At 40.9% G+C, this 19464-nt stretch overlaps 1 protein-coding gene across 1 annotated transcript in view; it reads left to right on the plus strand.

Annotated features, from left to right (window-relative positions):
- Positions 1-11282, plus strand: part of gtf3c3 (general transcription factor IIIC, polypeptide 3) — an 84406-nt gene extending 73124 nt beyond the window's left edge. Inside the window, exon 19 of the mRNA XM_034174315.1 lies at positions 10629-11282. Coding sequence (XP_034030206.1) covers positions 10629-10751 — 123 coding nt within the window. The 3' untranslated portion in view covers positions 10752-11282. The remainder of the gene's footprint in view (positions 1-10628) is intronic.
- Positions 11283-19464: the final 8182 nt, after the last annotated feature.

The raw sequence follows: 19464 nt of genomic DNA on the forward strand, positions 1-19464 counted from the left end.
AAGCCATCTGAAAGCCATCCTGTGAGACCAACACGGAGGTGGTTTTGTGCCGTGCCATAAGCGGCACGGTGGCACATCCCTCCGCTCCTCTTTCCATGAAAAAAACTCCTGTAACAGTGGAATGTGCTGAAAAAGTGCTGATGTCCACGTCTTCTGCCATTGTTGTGTAAGTCAGACGACGTCCCAGATCAACAAAGCCTTCACGTTGGAAATGATCTGGTTGTTTCAGCCTGTCGATCGGCGCTCGGAGTGCGCCACGCTCTCAGACACTGTGGGCGGTCTTTAAACCGGCTGGAGCACTCCTTAATCTGTGTAATCCCCATAAAATCGTCCCTGAAAGCTATCTGAATTTTCCGAATGGTGTCCACCTGGAGGTCTCTCACAGTTTCTGGAAAAATTTGATGCAGCAAAGCTCCAAAGCGTTAAGATATTTTATTCGCAATAAAAATCAGACGAGAGGGGTGGACCACTGCTCACAGAAAGCCTGCTCACAGGCGAATGACGCAACCGACAGGCGTGAAAAAACGAAGGTTCAAGCTTGGCTGATGCAATCACACGTGATTCAAATCCATATAGTTTTTGAAAAAACAAATAGGTCGGATACTTTTCTAACAGACCTCGTATAGGTTTTCCCTTCTCCAATCAACTTTTTAATCAAACTACGCTGTTCTTCTGAACAGTGTCTTGAATGTCCCATTTTCCTCAGGCTTTCAAAGAGAAAAGCATGTTCAACAGGTGCTGGCTTCATCCTTAAATAGGGGACACCTGATTCACACCTGTTTGTTCCACAAAATTGACGAACTCACTGACTGAATACCACACTACTATTATTGTGAACATCCCCTTTTCTACTTTTTTTTACTAATAGCCCAATTTCATAGCCTTAAGAGTGTGCATATCATGAATGCTTGGTCTTGTTGGATTTGTGAGAATCTACTGAATCTACTGGTACCTTGTTTCCCATGTAACAATAAGAAATATACTCAAAACCTGGATTAATCTTTTTAGTCACATAGCACTACTGTAGGTTCTTCACACTTTTTTTCAATAAATGCTTCTGGGGAGCATTAGCATGGCTAAAAACCTTCAGCTTCTGGGGGGCTTTGACCTGTAGGCCTCCCAGCTACAGCCCTCTTAACCCCCTGCCACTTTAAGCATTTTCTTTATTTGCATTCACACATGCCTGGAAAGAGAGTCTTCACTATCTCATGTAGGTCCATCACACTTTATTTTCAGTAAATATGCTGGGAGCATAATCATGGCAAAGATCTTCTACTTCTGGGGGCCTTCACTCCCCAGACCCCCCAACTACTGCCCTCTTAATCGCTGCCATTTTAAACATTTCCTTAATTTGCATCTTACATGCCTTGAAAAAGAGTCCTCACCATGTAATTTAGGATCTTTCAAATTTGTTTCATTAAATGCTTCTGAGGAGCATATGCATGGCTAAAAATGTAACCCTGACCTCCCCCAACTATGCCCCTCTTAAGCCCCTTTCACGCCATGCTTGGGGAGTAACGGAATACATGTAACGGCGTTACGTAATTATGATACAAAAAAAAAGGTAACTGTATTCCGCTACAGTTACAGAAAAAAAGACGTATTCAGATTACAGGTATATTTAGTAAAAATGGGGATTACTTCGCAAGATTACAGTTTTAATGCACTTTATATTATCTGTATATAATATTTTTTTTCTTCCTTCACAGACAGCGACATGACGTCTCCTAACGGGCAAAATACCCAAAAAAGTACCCGGATGTTAATGCATTTTCAATGGAGATCCGCGACTGGACACACTCAGAAAAATGCTCGCAAAATACATGTTAAAATGCCATTTTGACCTGGATATTGAGCCAGTAAAATTAAATGACATTAAATTATGTCAGGAAAGTATTAAACTTACTCGGACACACACACATTCCCAAATATTAGTGTTGAAAGTTACATGGATCTGCGCTATTCAAGCTGCTGAGCTGAGGCGTCCTGCTGCTGCTGTTCAACGCAGCGTGGCTCCTAAAACCATTACAATACATTTATATACATATTCTATTTTTACACAATTATCCTTTATTAACTGAGTTTCATTCATGAAGTCAGTGGTGTGGGTACACATCTCTATGTGTGGGTGTGACTGAGCGGCACAGCGCGGGTCATTATAATCTCATTATTTTAAGGTGCAAATAAAAAATAAAAAAAAAAATCCCCAGTCTTGTCGAACAATTTTAATCACTAACAAGTATTTTAACTAGACATTGGTCTAGCAGTGGAAAATATCAACTAGACATAAGTGGAGTTAATGGTCCACATCATCAGGTGACACAGGTACGGCAGGAAACATACAGCTGTTTATCATCCAAATATCACGGACAAAGTGACAAGAAGAACCAAAACCACTTACTTATGGAAGGAAATATTGTCTCCCTTGTTCCTCCGTTTGTGGCTTTGCCAACATGCACAGCTTTCTGGCATATTCCACCTGTTTCTTGAACTTCTATGCACGCAAATCACTAACTTGCCCGGAATTAAAATGGCGACCACGCCTCCTTACTGACAGTATTTACTTAATGGTTTTCATTATGCTTTTGTTCTTATTTTGAAAGTTCAATAAGTGCACTGATATGTCAGACATGGTGCGAATTTACTGAACAAGTAGCAGAATTTTTTGTTTTGTTTTGTATATTGTTCTGCAAGCCACTTTTAATTACAAATTCATCCGGACACGGCCTGAGTTTTCATTATCCTTCATTTGTTTGGCATTTTTTGTTGAAAATTTAGCAGGTGAACACTGGGTCTGTTTAAAACAATATTGTGGTGCTCTTAATTCATAATGTGAAGTAAAACAGAGCATGCTATGTAAAAGAAAGTTTTATTTTTGCTTAATAAACTGTACTATGTAGTCAAGACTATTTATATTTAGTTTCTTTTGTCTGTATTAGCATATTTGATATTAGAGTAATCCAGAAGTAATTGAAAGTAATCAAATTACATTACTTTAATATTATGGTACTTGGATTACGTTATTCATTACATTTTTCAACAGGTAACTAGTAACTGTATCGGAATACAGTTTTAAAGTAACCCTCCCAATCCTGTTTCACATTGGCGTATTCGTAGAGCTGCTTATTGTGGCATATTGTCTACACCGAGTTGAGCACTTTTCGCAGCTCTACGTTGTGTTTTTTCTGCCTACGCAGCAGTATGTTGAGGGCTACGTGCATAGGATGTAAGAAATTAAACTAAGTTAACTAAATTAAGTGCTGGACACAGTTTTAAGGAGGTCTGGCAGCACAGCGTTACTGTAAACAAGTCTGTGCAACACGGCACTCCTGTACACAACCAAAAACTGAATGCGTGAATCCAGAGGAATCAGATAAGAACATGATCACTAGGGATGTGAATCGTTCAACAACTCACGATTCATTTCGATTCTTGGGGTGACGATTCGATTCAGAATCGATTTTCAATTCAAAGAGCTCTGAGAAATAGTTATATTACTTAAAAAATGTTTGTTTAAGAAAATGCAGCTTTACAAGGTTAATCAAGTGATTCTAGATGTAAATTTACTTATCTGCTTTGCTCGTTCGGAGTTGGCTGGCAGTTGAGCGAAGCGCTGGTCAGTAGTCGGCAGAAACCGCTGCTCCCCTTTTTTAGCTCCTGGTGATGACGTAGCATGTGGGCTTGCAGATTTGAAGTGTTTCCGAAGTACATGACTTTCATTTTGCAGATTTTGCACACTGCATAAGTCATGTCAAGCTCCTTCTTACGCAGCAAATAATAAAATCCAAAATGCGCCCAAACATTTGCCTTCAGCAAAGACGGTGCTGGCTGAATTAGCTCTTGGTCTGCCATGCTAAGCTACAGCCACTGAACTCTGCAGCTGACGAGTGTTTGAAGCACGCCGGACCACCCCCTGTAGTACGCTGTAGTACAGAAGCCGTTGCCTGACAAACAGTACACGCAGTGAGTAAGCAAGAAAATGTTTTAAAAAATGCTTTTTAAAAATCGATTCTTGGACATTTTGGATCGATTCAGAATCGTAATAAATAAGAATCGCGATTCGGACGTGAATCGATTTTTTCCGACACCCCTATTGATCACACAGCCCACAGCACTGGTGTGCTCAGAACAGGGAATCGAACCTCAACTCAGAAATCCAGAAAACAGCAGCTCTCTCTCTCACACTCTCTCTCTCTCTCTCTCTCGCTCTCTCTCTCTCTCGCTCTCTCAAACCTGAATATGCGCTGTGACTCTTTAAAATAAAAGCACCGTCAGATACCCTGATCGGAGCAACCGGAGCTTTAAAAGTTTAACGAGTCACAGCGCTTCATTCACAGCAGCCTTTACCACAGACAGACTTAACAGCATCTGTACACAATGAAAATGATCCACCAAGACAAAAATAAAAATAATAATAATGTTAAATGCCTCTGGTTCTGACGTGCACCACACTGTGCAGTGGAGAACAGAGCGCACTTCCACAGAGGCAGAAAATGGCAGCTTTGACTACATACGTGGCAGTAATGACACTGTAAAAACCTCATGATACAGTCCCGTTTTCCAAGCGCAACGATGTGTTCTGCATAGCCGGCAGGAGGGAACTGGGTTTAAATAGCGGCAAGAGCTAAACGCGCCTGTGTGCACACATTAAAAAGCGAACACACGCAGCTGCAAGCAGATCTACGAACATGAAAAAAGGCTGAGTACGCACACATTTCCGGCGTATTTAAATGAAACACAACGCCGCAATACGCAGCTTTACAAATACGCCAATGTGAAAGGGGCTTTAACCCCCTGCCACGTTGAGCTTTTTTTTTTTATGTTGATGTAAATTCAGATTCAGCTAATTTGGTCATGTTGGGCGATGACCAAATTAGCTGAACTTTCAGGTCTTCTTTTTAAGAAAAACCTCCTCTACACGACTTCATCAAGAAGCTGTATTTTATATTTTTAATTAAATTTAAACCAAGTTGTAGAGATTTGCTATCAGTTTGAGTTTAAGGAAGATCATTTTAGACATTAGAAAACAGCTGTTTAATCACCAATATAACTTGGAGTCTGCGGTTCAGTGATGTGTTCAAATTCAAAACTGGCTCAAACATCTTTCTTCTTCTACTAAGGTGCATTAGAACTTTTTTGTGGAACACAGAACCAACTACTGTACAGGATGGACCTAGCAGTCACTATGTGTCACCTATTTCAAAATGGCTCTTTTCAACCAGATGTGTGATGCAGTGACATGTCAGTCATCCAGGTGGCACCTGGAGTGTCCACTCGGATTTCAGGGAAGTCCAGTGCAACCCAGCTACACCCACTCCAGGAAGTGTTCAACATTTGACATTTGCAGTTTTACTGTGGACTCAAAATTTGGCATTTCCTATTTCAGTGTGAACTTGCCACTGAGTTCCTATGAGATTCAACAAGATCTAATCTGTCAGAGGACAAACCAGCTGTTCTGAAATCAGACTGTGTAGTTTATGTCCCGTTTAATCCCAAATAGCAAATTGGGGCACATTTTGAAGCATCACAGTAACTTCTTTATCTTTTTAAAAGGTGATGATCTAGTGGTTAAGGTGTTGGGCTTGAGACCAGAAGATCGTGGGTTCAAATCTCCGCCTGACTGGAAAGTCATTAAGGGCCCTTGGGCAAGTTCTTTAATCCCCTATTGCTCCAGGTGTGTAGTGAGCACCTTGTATGGCAGCACCCTGACATCGGGGTGAATGTGAGGCATAATTGTAAAGCGCTATGAGCGTCTGATGCAGATGGAAAAGCGCTATATAAATGCAGTCCATTTACCATTTTTCAATCTTGAACAAAAGTGGTATATGTAGTAGTTAGGTCCATCATCGCCACCAGATTTGAAATCTGGATCCATCCAATTTTTGAACTGTAGTCTTAACGGCCTCAGTCATGTTCAGACTTCTTTAAATAGGGTATTTGTAGTTAACTATGGCTTGAAACTTGTTTGGTCTCACACTATCTGGGTAAAAATTTGAAGCAGAAGTAGCAGTTGTTGCAGTTTTTGGTCATGTCTGGCTGAGGGTGCAGCTCCTTTCTTTCATTTTTGGGCAGGTTGCCAGGTCTTCACTTTATAAGGCAACCTGTTAGGAGGCAAGACAGATTAAACCGTTTCATTCCGTTTTTACACTTTTTTGGATCGTGGGCGGTCGTGGTAGAGTGGCGCCCTGTGGAATAGCCCTCTTACACAGTATATTGTGATTGTGTCATTTGCGTATTTCAACCCTGCCCCCTGTTTCCCAGCAACCTTGACAGCTGCACCCAACTAGCAAGAGTAGGGGGCATAAACAGTAGTTCAGTAATCATTTCGCAAAACCTATTTATACTTATACAATTTGTTATTTTGAATTATACAGTCTATAAAAATGCATAATATAATCATCATTGTACGAAACAAAATTTTCTTTTTTTCTTATTAATTTATCAACCCTTTCATCTTGAGGGAAATAAAAAAATGTAAAATATTGCACAGTGATACTTGGGATTGCTTTGGCCACAAAGGACACATTTTTGGGAGAACAATGGCTGCATTTGTTGGCCACCATCCAATGAACCTTCAGAATGAGACGACCTAATTGTACCACTATGATGCATGTGGTCAACTAATGCAGCCTTCAAAGGATGAGGCCTCTAAACTGAGACACAGCAACTGTAAAGTAAGATTGATGAGGTGGCTGTACCTTCTGGGAGTACATCTGTGTTGATTGCAGACAGAAGCACAGAGATTTATTACGATCAAACACCCAGTTTGAGGTCTGATCAGGTGGAACAGCGGTTACAGACATTCACTTGCGAAGCTGTGGACCTGCGTTCGATTCCCGCTGTGTCCGACACCTGATGCGGACAACCAATCAGCTCCATGTTGAGCCCATTGTAGATTAGCTGGAACAGACCAAAATGAATGAAGTAAAAAAAAAAAAACAGCCAGTTTGAGTTTAGCTACAGTTGTGAGTCTCCACCAACTTGTCCGTTCCAACAGTAACAACCTGCTAAGTGTGGAGCTCAGCACTTTCTCAGGACACTTTTCCGCAGCAATAATAACTGTAATTAGAAACCATGACTGTACCGTATGGGGAATGACGCTAGTTGTCGCTGTGGTTTGCATTCCCCACCAGCTTCAATGGAAACCACAGTGCACATCTTGACGTCAGACCTGCGGTGAACAGTGCAGTCCTGTCCCGTTTTATTTTTGTGCTACACTGTTGAGCTTCATACTCAGATCAGAGTCCCTTCTTGCTGTCTACAGTTATGTTTTCATTAATATCTCATTTAAATGGTAAAGCAACTGTGTTCATGTAGCACTTTTCTCTCTGAAAGCAGTGAAAGATGGTCATCCTTACTTCAGGAAGGGATGTTCCATTTGCCCACATGCATGAGCCACGTCAGGTTTTGACCTGGCCACCTCCATGCAGTAGACGACCCTATCGTCGGAGGATCCTTTGGTACCACTGGAATGACTTTCAGTTGTTTAGGGAGCCTCAGATGAAGAGTATCACTGCAAGTGATACTCTTCATCAGCTATGACATTTTGGACATGGGCCATGTTTCTGTGAACGTGATCCAGCACATACGTGTCTCAGTGTTGAGGTGTGGGGAGGAAGCCAAGGGGATGCCCACATTTCTCCTGGCTCTCTCAGATGGATGGATACGTTGAAGAGGTGGGGATGAACCAGTTGTCTCTGTGGGTGGTTGCCATCCAGAATCAATGGTGGTTCAGTCCATTGATACTGACAAAAACTAAACTACAGTTGCCAGGAGATAATGAATTCTAATAAGAGAGTCTTTGAGGGTCATGCATCAGATATACTCATTTTGAAATGTACAGTTCAAATTTAGTGAAAACCAGATGTATTTTGTTCAAGTTGTCATCGGGACGAGAAAATGTGACGGATGCCTGAGCAGAGTACATTTACTTATCCCTCTTCTGACTTTACTGCCGTGGAGTGAAAATTACATACTACCAAGTACCATCTATATGTGATGTCCAACTGAAAGAAAACTTCATCGTTAGTGCAATAGTCCCTCAGTGTGCCGCCCCCCAAACTCTAAATTATCAACAGCTGGTGTTACTCGCTATGTTGCAGAGAAGATTCAGATTACAAAGAATGTGCATCTAAAAACATTTTCCTGTTGCTTCATCAGTCACACATTTTGGATTCAGTGCCACAAAAAAAGACAAAAAGAAAACATGATGTGAAGGCAGCAATTAGCCAGGAGGCACGTGAGGGCCCTCAACAAGCATACAGTGTATTTTTTATTATTATTACTATTATTATTATTAATCATCTTTCTGCTCCATTATACTGTGACCAGCACCAGCTAATTGGGCAGCGCAGTCTCGTTTGAGGGCGGGTGCTAAAGAGTAATCCTACATCCGGGGCAGCCCTGTCTGAGTTTTTGGGCAAATTACACGGCAAACAAAGTGAAAATGCAAAGAAAAGGTGGCGATGCGATGGAAAGTGAATATGTGCTGCGGTTTGTTTATGACCCGGAGTTCAAACGTGGAGGTGGTTTTGCAGGTGAGAGAACGCAGCTCGTCTGAATAGCTGTGGAGGCTAACATTTACCGACACAACCTGATTTCAAAGGCGATTCGCTTTGAAGTTACAGTGAGGAAAATAAGTATTTGAACACCATGCGATTTTGCAAGTTCTCCCACTTAGAAATCATGGAGGGGTCTGAAATTTTCATCTTAGGTGCATGTCCACTGCGACAGACATAATCTAAAAAAAAAAATCCGGAAATCACAATGTATGATTTTTTTTTTTTTATTTATTTGTATGTTACTGGTGCAAATAAGTATTTGACCCCCTACCAACCAGCAAGAATTCTGTCTCTCACAGACCTGTTAATTTTTCTTTAAGAAGCCCTCTTATTCTGCACTCTTTACCTGTATTAATTGCACCTGTTTGAACTTGTTACCTGTATAAAAGACACCTGTTCACACACTCAATCAATCACACTCCAACCTGTCCACAATAGCCAAGACCAAAGAGCTGTGTCTAAGGACACCAGGGACAAAAAGGCTGGGATGGACTACAGGACAACAGGCAAGCAGCTTGGTAGAAGACAACAACTGTTATGATTATTTACTAGAAAGTGGAAGAAAAGCGAAGATGACTGTCAATCTCCCTCAGTCTGGGATTCCATTCAAGATCTCACTTTGTGGGGTAAGGATGATTCTGAGAAAGCTCAGAACTACACAGAAGGATCTGGTCAATGACTCTGGGGTGCTCTTCTGCAAAGGGGACAGGACGACTGCACTGTATTGAAGGGGGGATGGATGGGGTCATTTATTGCGAGATTTTGGCAAACAACCTCCTTCCCTCAGTAAGAGCATTGAAGATGGGTCATGGCTGGATCTTCCAGCATGACAATGACCCCAAACACACAACCAGGGCAACTAAGGAGGGGCTCCGTAAGAAGCATTTCAAGGTCCTGGAGTGGCCTGGCCAGTCTCCAGACCTGAACTCAATAGAAAATCTTTGGAGGGAGCTGAAACTCCAAACCTGAAAGATCTAGAGAAGATCTGTATGGAGGAGTGGACCAAAATCCCTGCTGCAGTGTGTGAAAACCTGGTGAAAAACTACAGGAAACGTTTGACCTCGGTAATTGCAAACAAAGGCTACTGTACCAAATATTAACATTGATTTTCACAGGTGTTGAAATACTTATTTGCAGCAGTAACATACAAATAAATTATTAAAAAATCTTACATTTTGATTTCTGGATTTTAGATTATGTCTCTCACTGTGGACATGCACCTAAGATGAAAATTTCAGATCCCTCCATGATTTCTAAATGGGAGAACTTGCAAAATTGCAGGGTGTTCAAGTACTTATTTTCCTCACTGTATTATCTTTCTAACTTGACTCAGTAGAGAGCGGCACAGCGCTTGGAGCAACGGAATGGAGGACAATTCTCGTTTCTTGACTGCAACAAGACAGGAGTCCCAGTTAGTGACTTAAATCTGCACAAAAGTGACTCACGATTGACATATTTTAATGGCTTTGAGAGGGGTTAAGAAGCGGAGTTGCGCTTCTGAAGAGGCGCAAAGCAAAGAACCAACGAAGCAGCGGATCGGAGCACTGCTTCATTGGTTCAAAGTTCAAAGCAGAGCCATGCTGCAGAAACGGTTGATTACAGATCCGCTGCAGGGTCTGTAATTGGCATAGAGAAATGATCGTTTTCCCGACAAACACCCTCAAAAATAATGGCCGCTCTGAAGGATTGATAAGGGAATCGTTAAGCAAAAAGGCTATTGATATGGGTGGATTGAATCATTTCTTAACGATACCTGAAAAGAACCGGTTCTTGATACCTACTCCATCACTGCCGGCTGTCATGCTTGCATTCGAGGAATACCTACAGAGCTAGGATGCGGTTGATGTAGACTTCTTGGGCGTGAAGTGCCCTCATCAATGAACAGTGACACTCTGGAAAAACAGCAAACACTTCATAGAGGTCCAAGTAACCCAACTCTGCATCCACACCTCTGTGTACCGTCTTTTCTTCTTGCACTTTTTGAGCACAGGTTTTAGCAAACCTGGTGCTGCTGATGATAGAAGAAATAACCTGATACATCCTTCTTTTTTCTCATCCTTCTTGCAGGGTATTGCAGATGATCAGGTGGATTTAAGGAGGGAGATTGCCTTCAACCTCTCCATGATCTACCAGTCTAGTGGCAACATCGAGATGGCCCGTCAGCTCATCAACACGTACTGCATTGTTTGAAAAGCAGCAAAGGTTCTTTGGAAGTTTGTTACTGTGTGTTGGGACACAGTAGATTTTAGACTGATTCATTTTGTGGAAGTACTTTTCATTTATTTGATTTGCTCAATTTGCATATATATGCGTGTGTGTGTGTGTGTGTATTTGGGGGGGTGGGGTTGGCTGAGCCCACATTTGTGTTCACATTTCTGCACCAGCTACGAGATGAATGTGGATTATTTTTGATGGATATGAGAATTAAATGACATTTTATCAGTATTCATGATTTTCCTGTCATCATGGATTTTGTTGTGCAGCCTCTCATTACTGCATGTACTAGAGTTCCTACAAGGATTTTGTGGTATTTTGTTGTTAAGCTTCCTGATGTTGTAAAAAATGTAAATTCTTAAAGCTTTGAAATACCAGAACGAATGGTTTTTCAACATGCATCAAATTGTCATCAAATTGTTCTCTCAGTGAATGAGCCATCATATGGCCGCAACCACTGTGGTGCTGTTAAAACAAAGATTGTGGAGATATTATGCTATTTTTGATAATCACCTATATTCAGCCTAACGGCACTGGAAACATTTTGTGTAGTGTTTTTTATTTTCTTAAGTTATTAAATACAGATGAGACACAACGATGGATGCTCAGATTTATTTTGTTGTTGGGAAGGATTAAGGCAGAGAGATTATTTTCCAGATCCCATCCTGTCTCTACATTGAACCATATGCCCTGTCATCACTGGGTCACTGCACTCCATCTAGGCCAGAGCATCTCAAGTATTTTCATGTCACACACACCCAAAATACACTCCCAGCACCCCACTCCACTAAACTAACATCATTAGAAATTACTGCGATTAAACAGTGTCCGTAGGGGTGAGGTTTAATAATTTGAAAAATAAAAGATAACTAAATTGCCATAAATGCCCATTTTCTTTATTTATCTTTACATAATGTGTTATGGCTTTAAAGTTATTTCCAGTTATATTGGAATCATGGGCAGGTGAAGTGTTCGTCCACAATTCACAGAAAATGCTTATTCAGTTTCTGATGGATTTTTATTCCGACGGTTTTGTTTGCTTCATCATTTTGTTTGCTTTATCACTGTTCACATTTTTTTCTCATTGAATATTCAAATTTAAATTTTGAGGGAAAAAATGGAAAATTTTGTGGCGAAAACTTAAATTTACCCAAACTACTCTTTCAATTATTGACAAATTTTAAGTCTGATGGTTTTCTAGGATTCATCAAAGGAACTTTCACATTTCTTCCTTGTGGAATTTTGAATTTGAGGGAAAATAGAGACTTTTTGTGGTGAAAACAGTGACATTCACAAAAAAAATGCTTCTTCATTTAACTAGCTTTGTCCCTTTGAGATCAAGACCTCTTTTACAAGGTAGACCTGGACAATTATAAAGTTTCCAGTTCACCTAACCTGCATGTCTTTAAATATGGGAGGAAACCAGAGCACCAGCAGGAAACCCACACAAACACAGGGAGACCATGCAAACTCCACACAGAAAGGCCACAGGTGGGAATCGATCCCATGACCTCCTTGTTGTGAGGCAACAGTGTTAACCATTTTTGATTCATTCATCTAAGCATTATTCACAATTCTTTCTCATGAAATTTTGCATTTTAAACTAAACTATTTGTGGTGAAAACAGTGGAATTCACCCAAAATAGGGCATGTTCCCAAACTGCATGGTTACTGAGAAAGAATTTGTCTCACAACCATACAGTAAGACTGGAAGCACCAGGACCCTTAGTACAGTTGTATGCAAAAGTTTGGGCACCCTTGCTAATTTTCATGATTTTCCTTTATAAATGATTGGTTGTCTGAATCAGAAATTTCAGTTAAATATCATAGCAGACGAACACACTGATGTTTGAAAAGTGAAATGCCGTTTCTAGTATTTACAGAAGGTGCAATAATTATTTAAACAAAATTAGGCAGGTGCATAAATTTGGGCACCCAGGAGTTGACGTGCCTGGCCATGGCGAATTTCCCTCGAATGTGGTCAAGACTATTTTGAATGCTGTATTGACGGCGTGAGAATATTTTAGAGCGCAGTCAGAATGATATGGTTTCCACAACGAGCGCACCACAATTGTGGAGTGCATGTGCTCTGACTGCATGAATGTGCCAACTGCTGTAAGAATGCTGTACGAGAATTTCAAATGCAGCTTAAATTTGCCAGAATGTGGGTTGAATCCTCATTCCTGTGGCATTTGGGCTCATTTGTGCCCTCGTGTAATTATCTAGCATATTGATAATTAAAAATTGTACGTTCCTCTAGTTCTTTCAAGTAACTCATCAGCCTGCTCCAAGTTACTGGAGTTTTTCTTAGTGAGACCAGATCTGTCCCACAAATATAGCCCCCAAATCAGAAAAGGTTGGGACAATATGGAAAATGTAAAAAGTGACTGACTTCTGTTTCATTTGAGATGACATTAACCCAAGATAATTTTTTTTATGTTTTTATTTTATGTTTTATTTACTTTTGTTAATATACATCCATTCCATCCATTGGCTAGTAATGAGGGGAAAAAAGTTTAATAATGTTGTTACATCAAACAGGTTATTGAAATCATGATTTGATACAACAGCAGTATCCACGAAAGCCTGAGTCTTTGAAGAGCAAAAACAAGCAGAGGATCTCCAGTCTGTCAACAGATGTGTGAGAAAATTAGAAAGGATTTGCATATTTTGCCTACGGTGCATAATTTCAATTCAATTTCAATTTATTTTCTTTTATATAGCGCCAAATCACAACAGAGTTGCCTCAAGGCACTTCACACAAGTAAGGTCTAACCTAACCCCCAAAGCAACAATGGTAAGGAAAAACTTCCTCTGAGGAAGAAACCTCAAGCAGACCAGAATCAAAGGGGTGACCCTCTGCTTGGGCCATGCTACAGACATAATTACAGAATGATTCATAAAATGAATATACAGGAAATGCTGTTGGTGCACAGGACAGGAAGGTCTCCAGCACAAATACAACTCCCATCTCTGGATGGAGCTGCACCTTAAACAGAGAGAAAAAAACAATCAGGCATCAGAAAGACAAGAAATACTGTATAATTTGTCAGCATTAAACAACAAGAAGAACAGAAGAAATACTAAGGTGATCGCCAGCCACTATCCCTAAGCTTCACTGAAACCCAGAATTTAGGTAAAATGGGTCACGGCACGCTCCGTTTACTAATAAAATGAATTAAAAGAGTAAAAAGCGCAAAACAAAACTATACCAGTATGCTAGCCATACGAAAGGGAAAATAAGTGCGTCTTAAGTCTGGACTTGAAAGTCTCCACAGAATCTGACTGTTTTAATGACATTAAATTTCTTGAATACATTAAATGATTTAAGAAATCTGGAGAAATTTCAGTGCCTCAAGGGCAAGGTGCAAGCCTATGCTGAAAACCTGTGATCTCTGATTTTTTTGAATGGCACTGCATCAAGAACAGGCATTCATCAATACCTGATATAATCACATGGGCATTACTTTTACTTTTTTATTACTTTGTGAAACCTTTGTGAAGCATGACAATACAGAGTTCATTCATTTTCTGTACCCACTTACTCCGGTCAAGGGTCATGGGGGAGTGGGGGCTGAAGCTTGTCCCAGCAGACATAAAGCAACAGGCAGGGACCCAGGACAGGACAGCAGTCTACCGCAGGGCCACATATAGGCGAACAAACCCATTCGCACCCGCACCTACGCTCAATGTAGTTTCCACTTCTCGCCTAACCTACATGTCCACCTCCTCCACTGGAGCAAAAAAGAAGGCAGGCATGCACTGGCAAAATGCGCAGTAATCTGCCCATTTTTGACCGTGATGTCATGCACAGGAAATGGGGGCTGTTTATTTATTTCTGTTCTGCTTTAAAAAGCCAAATCAGCATTATCAAAGACGTGCTGTGACCGTGTCAAATATGCCGGTCAAAGTTCACGGTTTGCTTGTTGCGTATGTCTCATTTTCCCAACCATCTGACAATAATAGATCAGGAATTATCAACTGACAGCTGTCAACTTCATCCATCAGTAAAGACTTAAAATTAGAGATGGGATGACAAGCTGTAATAATCGACTACAACTACCTAACATCTGGCTAGTCAACTATTTTTTTATCAGTTGACGAGTAGAAAACCATATATTAAGTTAATTTAACCCTTAAAGGAATAGGCCTGCTGGAGCTGCCACCGCTCCCTTCACTCAGTGAGGAAAGTGTGTGAACCTTGGCAAGTGAATTATTCAGCTCAAATGGCTCATCTATGCCTATTAAATGAATACAGGTATTGTCTTCATTCTAATGCTGTTTTTTGTATTTGTGATTTTGTGCTTATATGTGTTGAACAAGAAAGCAAAAAGACTCTCGCACACTGCCTTGCTTGCAACACAAAGGTGAATTTAATCAAGCAACGTTTCACCCAGTGACCATCATCAGGCAAATAATTTCTATGAATGAAAAGCCATCTTAAATAGAGTGTGGCTGGTTCTGTCACAGGCTATTATAAAAAAAAAACATAAAAACCCTTTCACAATATACACATCCATAAAACTCATGCAATAATGTATACAATTTAGATATATACCACAGTGAAACGTATTATATACATAAAAGACATGGATATATGACAGCTCTCTCTCTCTCCTCTCTCTCTCTCCCTCTCTCTCCTCTCCTCTCTCTCTCTCTCTCTCTCTCTCTCTCTCTCTCTCTCTCTCTCTCTCTCTCTATATATATATACCGCCTCTATACCTCCTTCACAGACAATATTAGTATAAAGGTTAGTAATGTCTAAAGTTAACATAAGGACATTCTCAGGTAAATCTTTAAGATCAGAACATTTTTCTGTGAAGTCACTTGAGTCTCTTATATATGATGGAAGGGTGTGAACATATGGCTTGATATAATAATCCACATATGTGGAAAGAGGGGACCACAGAGAGTCATTTTGAGCCACTATAGGGCGCCCTGGAGGATTACTCAGAGATTTATGTATTTTTGGAAGAGTATATAACAGGACATACGGGGTGTTTGCAAAACAGGAATTCAAAATCATGCTCCGTGTTCCACTTTTTAGATTTAGCTTCTTCACGATAGGACAAAAGTTTTATCTGAAAGAGCACAGTGGGATTATGGTCCAGCTTCTTATAAAAACAAGCATCTCACAGTTGGGATAGAATTTCCTGCCTGTATTTTTCATAGTCTTGAATACAGATAGCACCCCCTTTATCAGCTGGTTTGATCACAATGTCTTTATCATTCATTAATTCGTTCAGGGCAATATTTTCTTCTTTAGACAGATTATGATTATAATTTGTAAGGTTTATCCACACATTTTTTAACAACTAAGTAATAACTTGTGCATCCACATGTGCTCTATCTGTTACGCTGTCCTTGTGGTTTAGCATACGTGGGCAAGACCATAAGACAATTAAAGAATAAGTGAACACAAAAGCTCAATCCGCAGAAATGACAGGAATTATCCAGTAGCCGTTCATTTCAATGACGCACATCACAATGTAAGCACTCTTCGTTTTTGTGGCATTGAACAGGTCCCTCCTCCCCTTAGAGGGAGAGACCATGATAAACTTTTGAAAAAAGAGAGGCCTACTGGATTGAAACATTACAAACCTTGGCACCTAAGGGACTTAATGATGAACTGATTCTAAACATCTTTCTATGACATTTTCTATTATAGTCCTATAGTACATGCTCCATTTCCTCTGTTTAGTTTATTTATAGGTATGCTTATATTGAGGCAGGTCGTTTGTTGTGTATACATGTGTGTATATTGAGCTGTCTTATATATCCATGTCTTTTATGTATATAATACATTTCACTGTGGTATATAGGTATATATCTAATTTGTATACATTATTGCATGAGTTTTATGGATGTGTGTATTGTGAAAGGGTTTTTATGTTTTTTCTGTGACAACATCCTGTGACGTAACCCTATTTAAGATGGCTTTTCATTCATAGAAATTATTTGCCTGATGATGGCCATTGGCCGAAACGTTGCTTGATTAAATTCACCTTTGTGTTCCTAGCAAGGCAGTGTGCGAGAGTCTTTTTGTTTTCTTGTTCAGCAGCCTATGTGTACTCTCTTACGCACCTGTTGCCAAGGGATGTGCAAAGTGATTTCCTTTTTTGTGCTTATATTTGTTCAAATGTCACATTTGAGTTTTACAATGAATATGTGAAATTGGCTTCATTTGATCAATGTCAAATTATGGCGCCAACTAGTTGATGACTAATGGTACGCGACTTGTTGACAAATAATTTTTGTTAGTCATCCCAACCCTACTTGTAATCTTAGTGGTCTGCCGTTCATCTTCTTTAGTTCATACTACGTGGAATTTTGTAGTGTGAGTGCATAAGATTGGGCCACAACTTCTTTCTTCTGCTTCCCACCTATTCTATAGCCCCGCTTTCCGTTGGCCTTCCATTGCTCAAAAGCTTCACCCTTATCCTGTGTTTTTGGGTTGTCATGAACTTTGACCTGGCCCAGCATGCACCACGCATACTGAAATGCTGAATTGTCACTTATTGTGACATGCGTGACAATAATGTGTGTTCTTAGATCTTTCAAAAGCATTTGATACAGTAAATCATGAAATTTTGCTCTCAAAGTTAAACAAATATGGATTTAAGGCAACTGTACATACATGGCTTAGTAATTATTTATCTGAGAGAAAACAGTATGTTTTTTCTAAATCTGGACTCAGATATCAATTGTATAGAGTGTGGAGTAGCTCAACGTTCAATTTTGGGACCGTTATTGTTTACAATATATATTAATGATTTTGCATTGGTTTCTACTACTACATTCCCATTGTTGTTTGCTGATGATACTAATCTTTTTATTTCCAGCAAAGATACAGATAGTTGGTTTGTATTTTAAATGACAGTCTTTTGAATTATTCAACCTGGTTCAAAGCCAATAGATTATCCTTGAATATAAAAAAGTCTAATTTTATGTTATTTTCTGGCAATAAAAAATGTAATCATGGTTTAATTAAAATTTTCATTGATAATGAAATAATATCAAGGGTCTCATCTACATGTTTTATGGGTGTGTGTGGACAGATGAGAAACTGTCTTGGAAAGAACATATTGATCATGTTTGTAAAAAAAAATAACTATAAATAAATAAGTCAATAGGAATCATAAGCAAAATAAGACATTTAGTACATCACAAATGTCTTTTAACATTATATTATAGTTTAGTTTATCCATATTTAAGTTATTGTAATATTGTAAGGGTAAGTAACTTTGCAACTTATATAAACAAAACATTTATTCTACAGAAACAGTTTGTTCGAATAGCTACTCATTTGAAACCTTGTGCTCCAAGTGCACCTCCATCCATCCATCCATTTTCTTCCGCTTTATCCGGAGTCGGGTCGCGGGGGCAGCAGCTCAAGCAAAGCCGCCCAGACCTCCCGATCCACACACACCTCCCCCAGCTCCTCCGGGGGAACCCCAAGGCGTTCCCAAGCCACCCGAGAAATGTAATCCCTCCAGCGTATCCTGGATCTTCCCCGGGGCCTCCTCCCAATGGGACGTGCCCGGAACACCTCTCCAGCGAGGCGTCCAGGGGGCATCCGGAAAAGATGCCCGAGCCACCTCAACTGACTCCTTTCGACATGGAGGAGCAGCGGCTCGACTCCGAGCTCCTCCCGAGTGACCGAGCTCCTCACCGTATCTCTAAGGGAGTGCCTAGCCACCCTGCGGCGGAAACTCATCTCGGCCGCTTGTATCCGCGATCTTGTTCTTTCGGTCATGAGCCAAATCTCATGACCATAGGTGAGGATCGGAACATAGATCGATCGGTAAATCGAGAGCTTTGCCCCCCTACTCAGCTCTCTCTTCACCACGATGGTCCGATACAGCGACCGCATCACTGCAGACGCTGCACCGATCTGTCTATTGATCTCACGCTCCATCCGTCCCTCACTCGTGAATAAGACCCCGAGATACTTAAACTCCACTTGAGGCAAGGACACTCCACCGACCTGAAGAGGGCAAAGCACCTTTTTCCAGTCAAGAACCATGGCCTCGGATTTGGAGGTGCTGATTTTCATCCCGGACGCCTCACACTCGGCTGCAAACCGCCCCAGTGCACGCTGAAGGTCCTGATTTGAGGAAGCCAACAGAACCACATCGTCCGCAAACAGCAGAGATGAGATTCTGTGGTTCCCAAACCAGACCCCCTCTACACCCTGGCTGCACCTAGAAATTCTGTCCAGAAAAATAATGAACAGAACCGGTGACAAAGGGCAGCCCTGGCGGAGGCCAACGTGCACTGGAAACAGGTTTGACTTACTACTGGCAATGCGAACCAAGCTCCTGCTGCGGTCATACAGGGACCGGATAGCCCTTAGCAAAGGACCCCGTACCCCGTACTCCCGGAGCACTCCCCACAGGGTGCCCCAAGGGACATGGTCGAATGCCTTCTCCAGATCCACAAAACACATGTGGACTGGTTGGGCGAACGCCCATGAACCCTCGAGCACCCGATGGAGCGTGTAGAGCTGGTCCAGTGTGCTGCGACCAGGACAAAAACAACACTGCTCCTCCTGAATCCAAGGTTCGACCATTGGTCGAATTCTCCTCTCCAGTACTCTGGAATAGACCTTACCGGGGAGGCTGAGGAGTGTGATTCCCCTATAGTTAGAACACACTCTCCGGTCCCCCTTCTTAAACAGAGGGACCAC

The sequence above is a fragment of the Thalassophryne amazonica genome, chromosome 1, assembly GCF_902500255.1.
Source record: "Thalassophryne amazonica chromosome 1, fThaAma1.1, whole genome shotgun sequence".
Lineage (NCBI taxonomy): Eukaryota > Metazoa > Chordata > Actinopteri > Batrachoidiformes > Batrachoididae > Thalassophryne > Thalassophryne amazonica.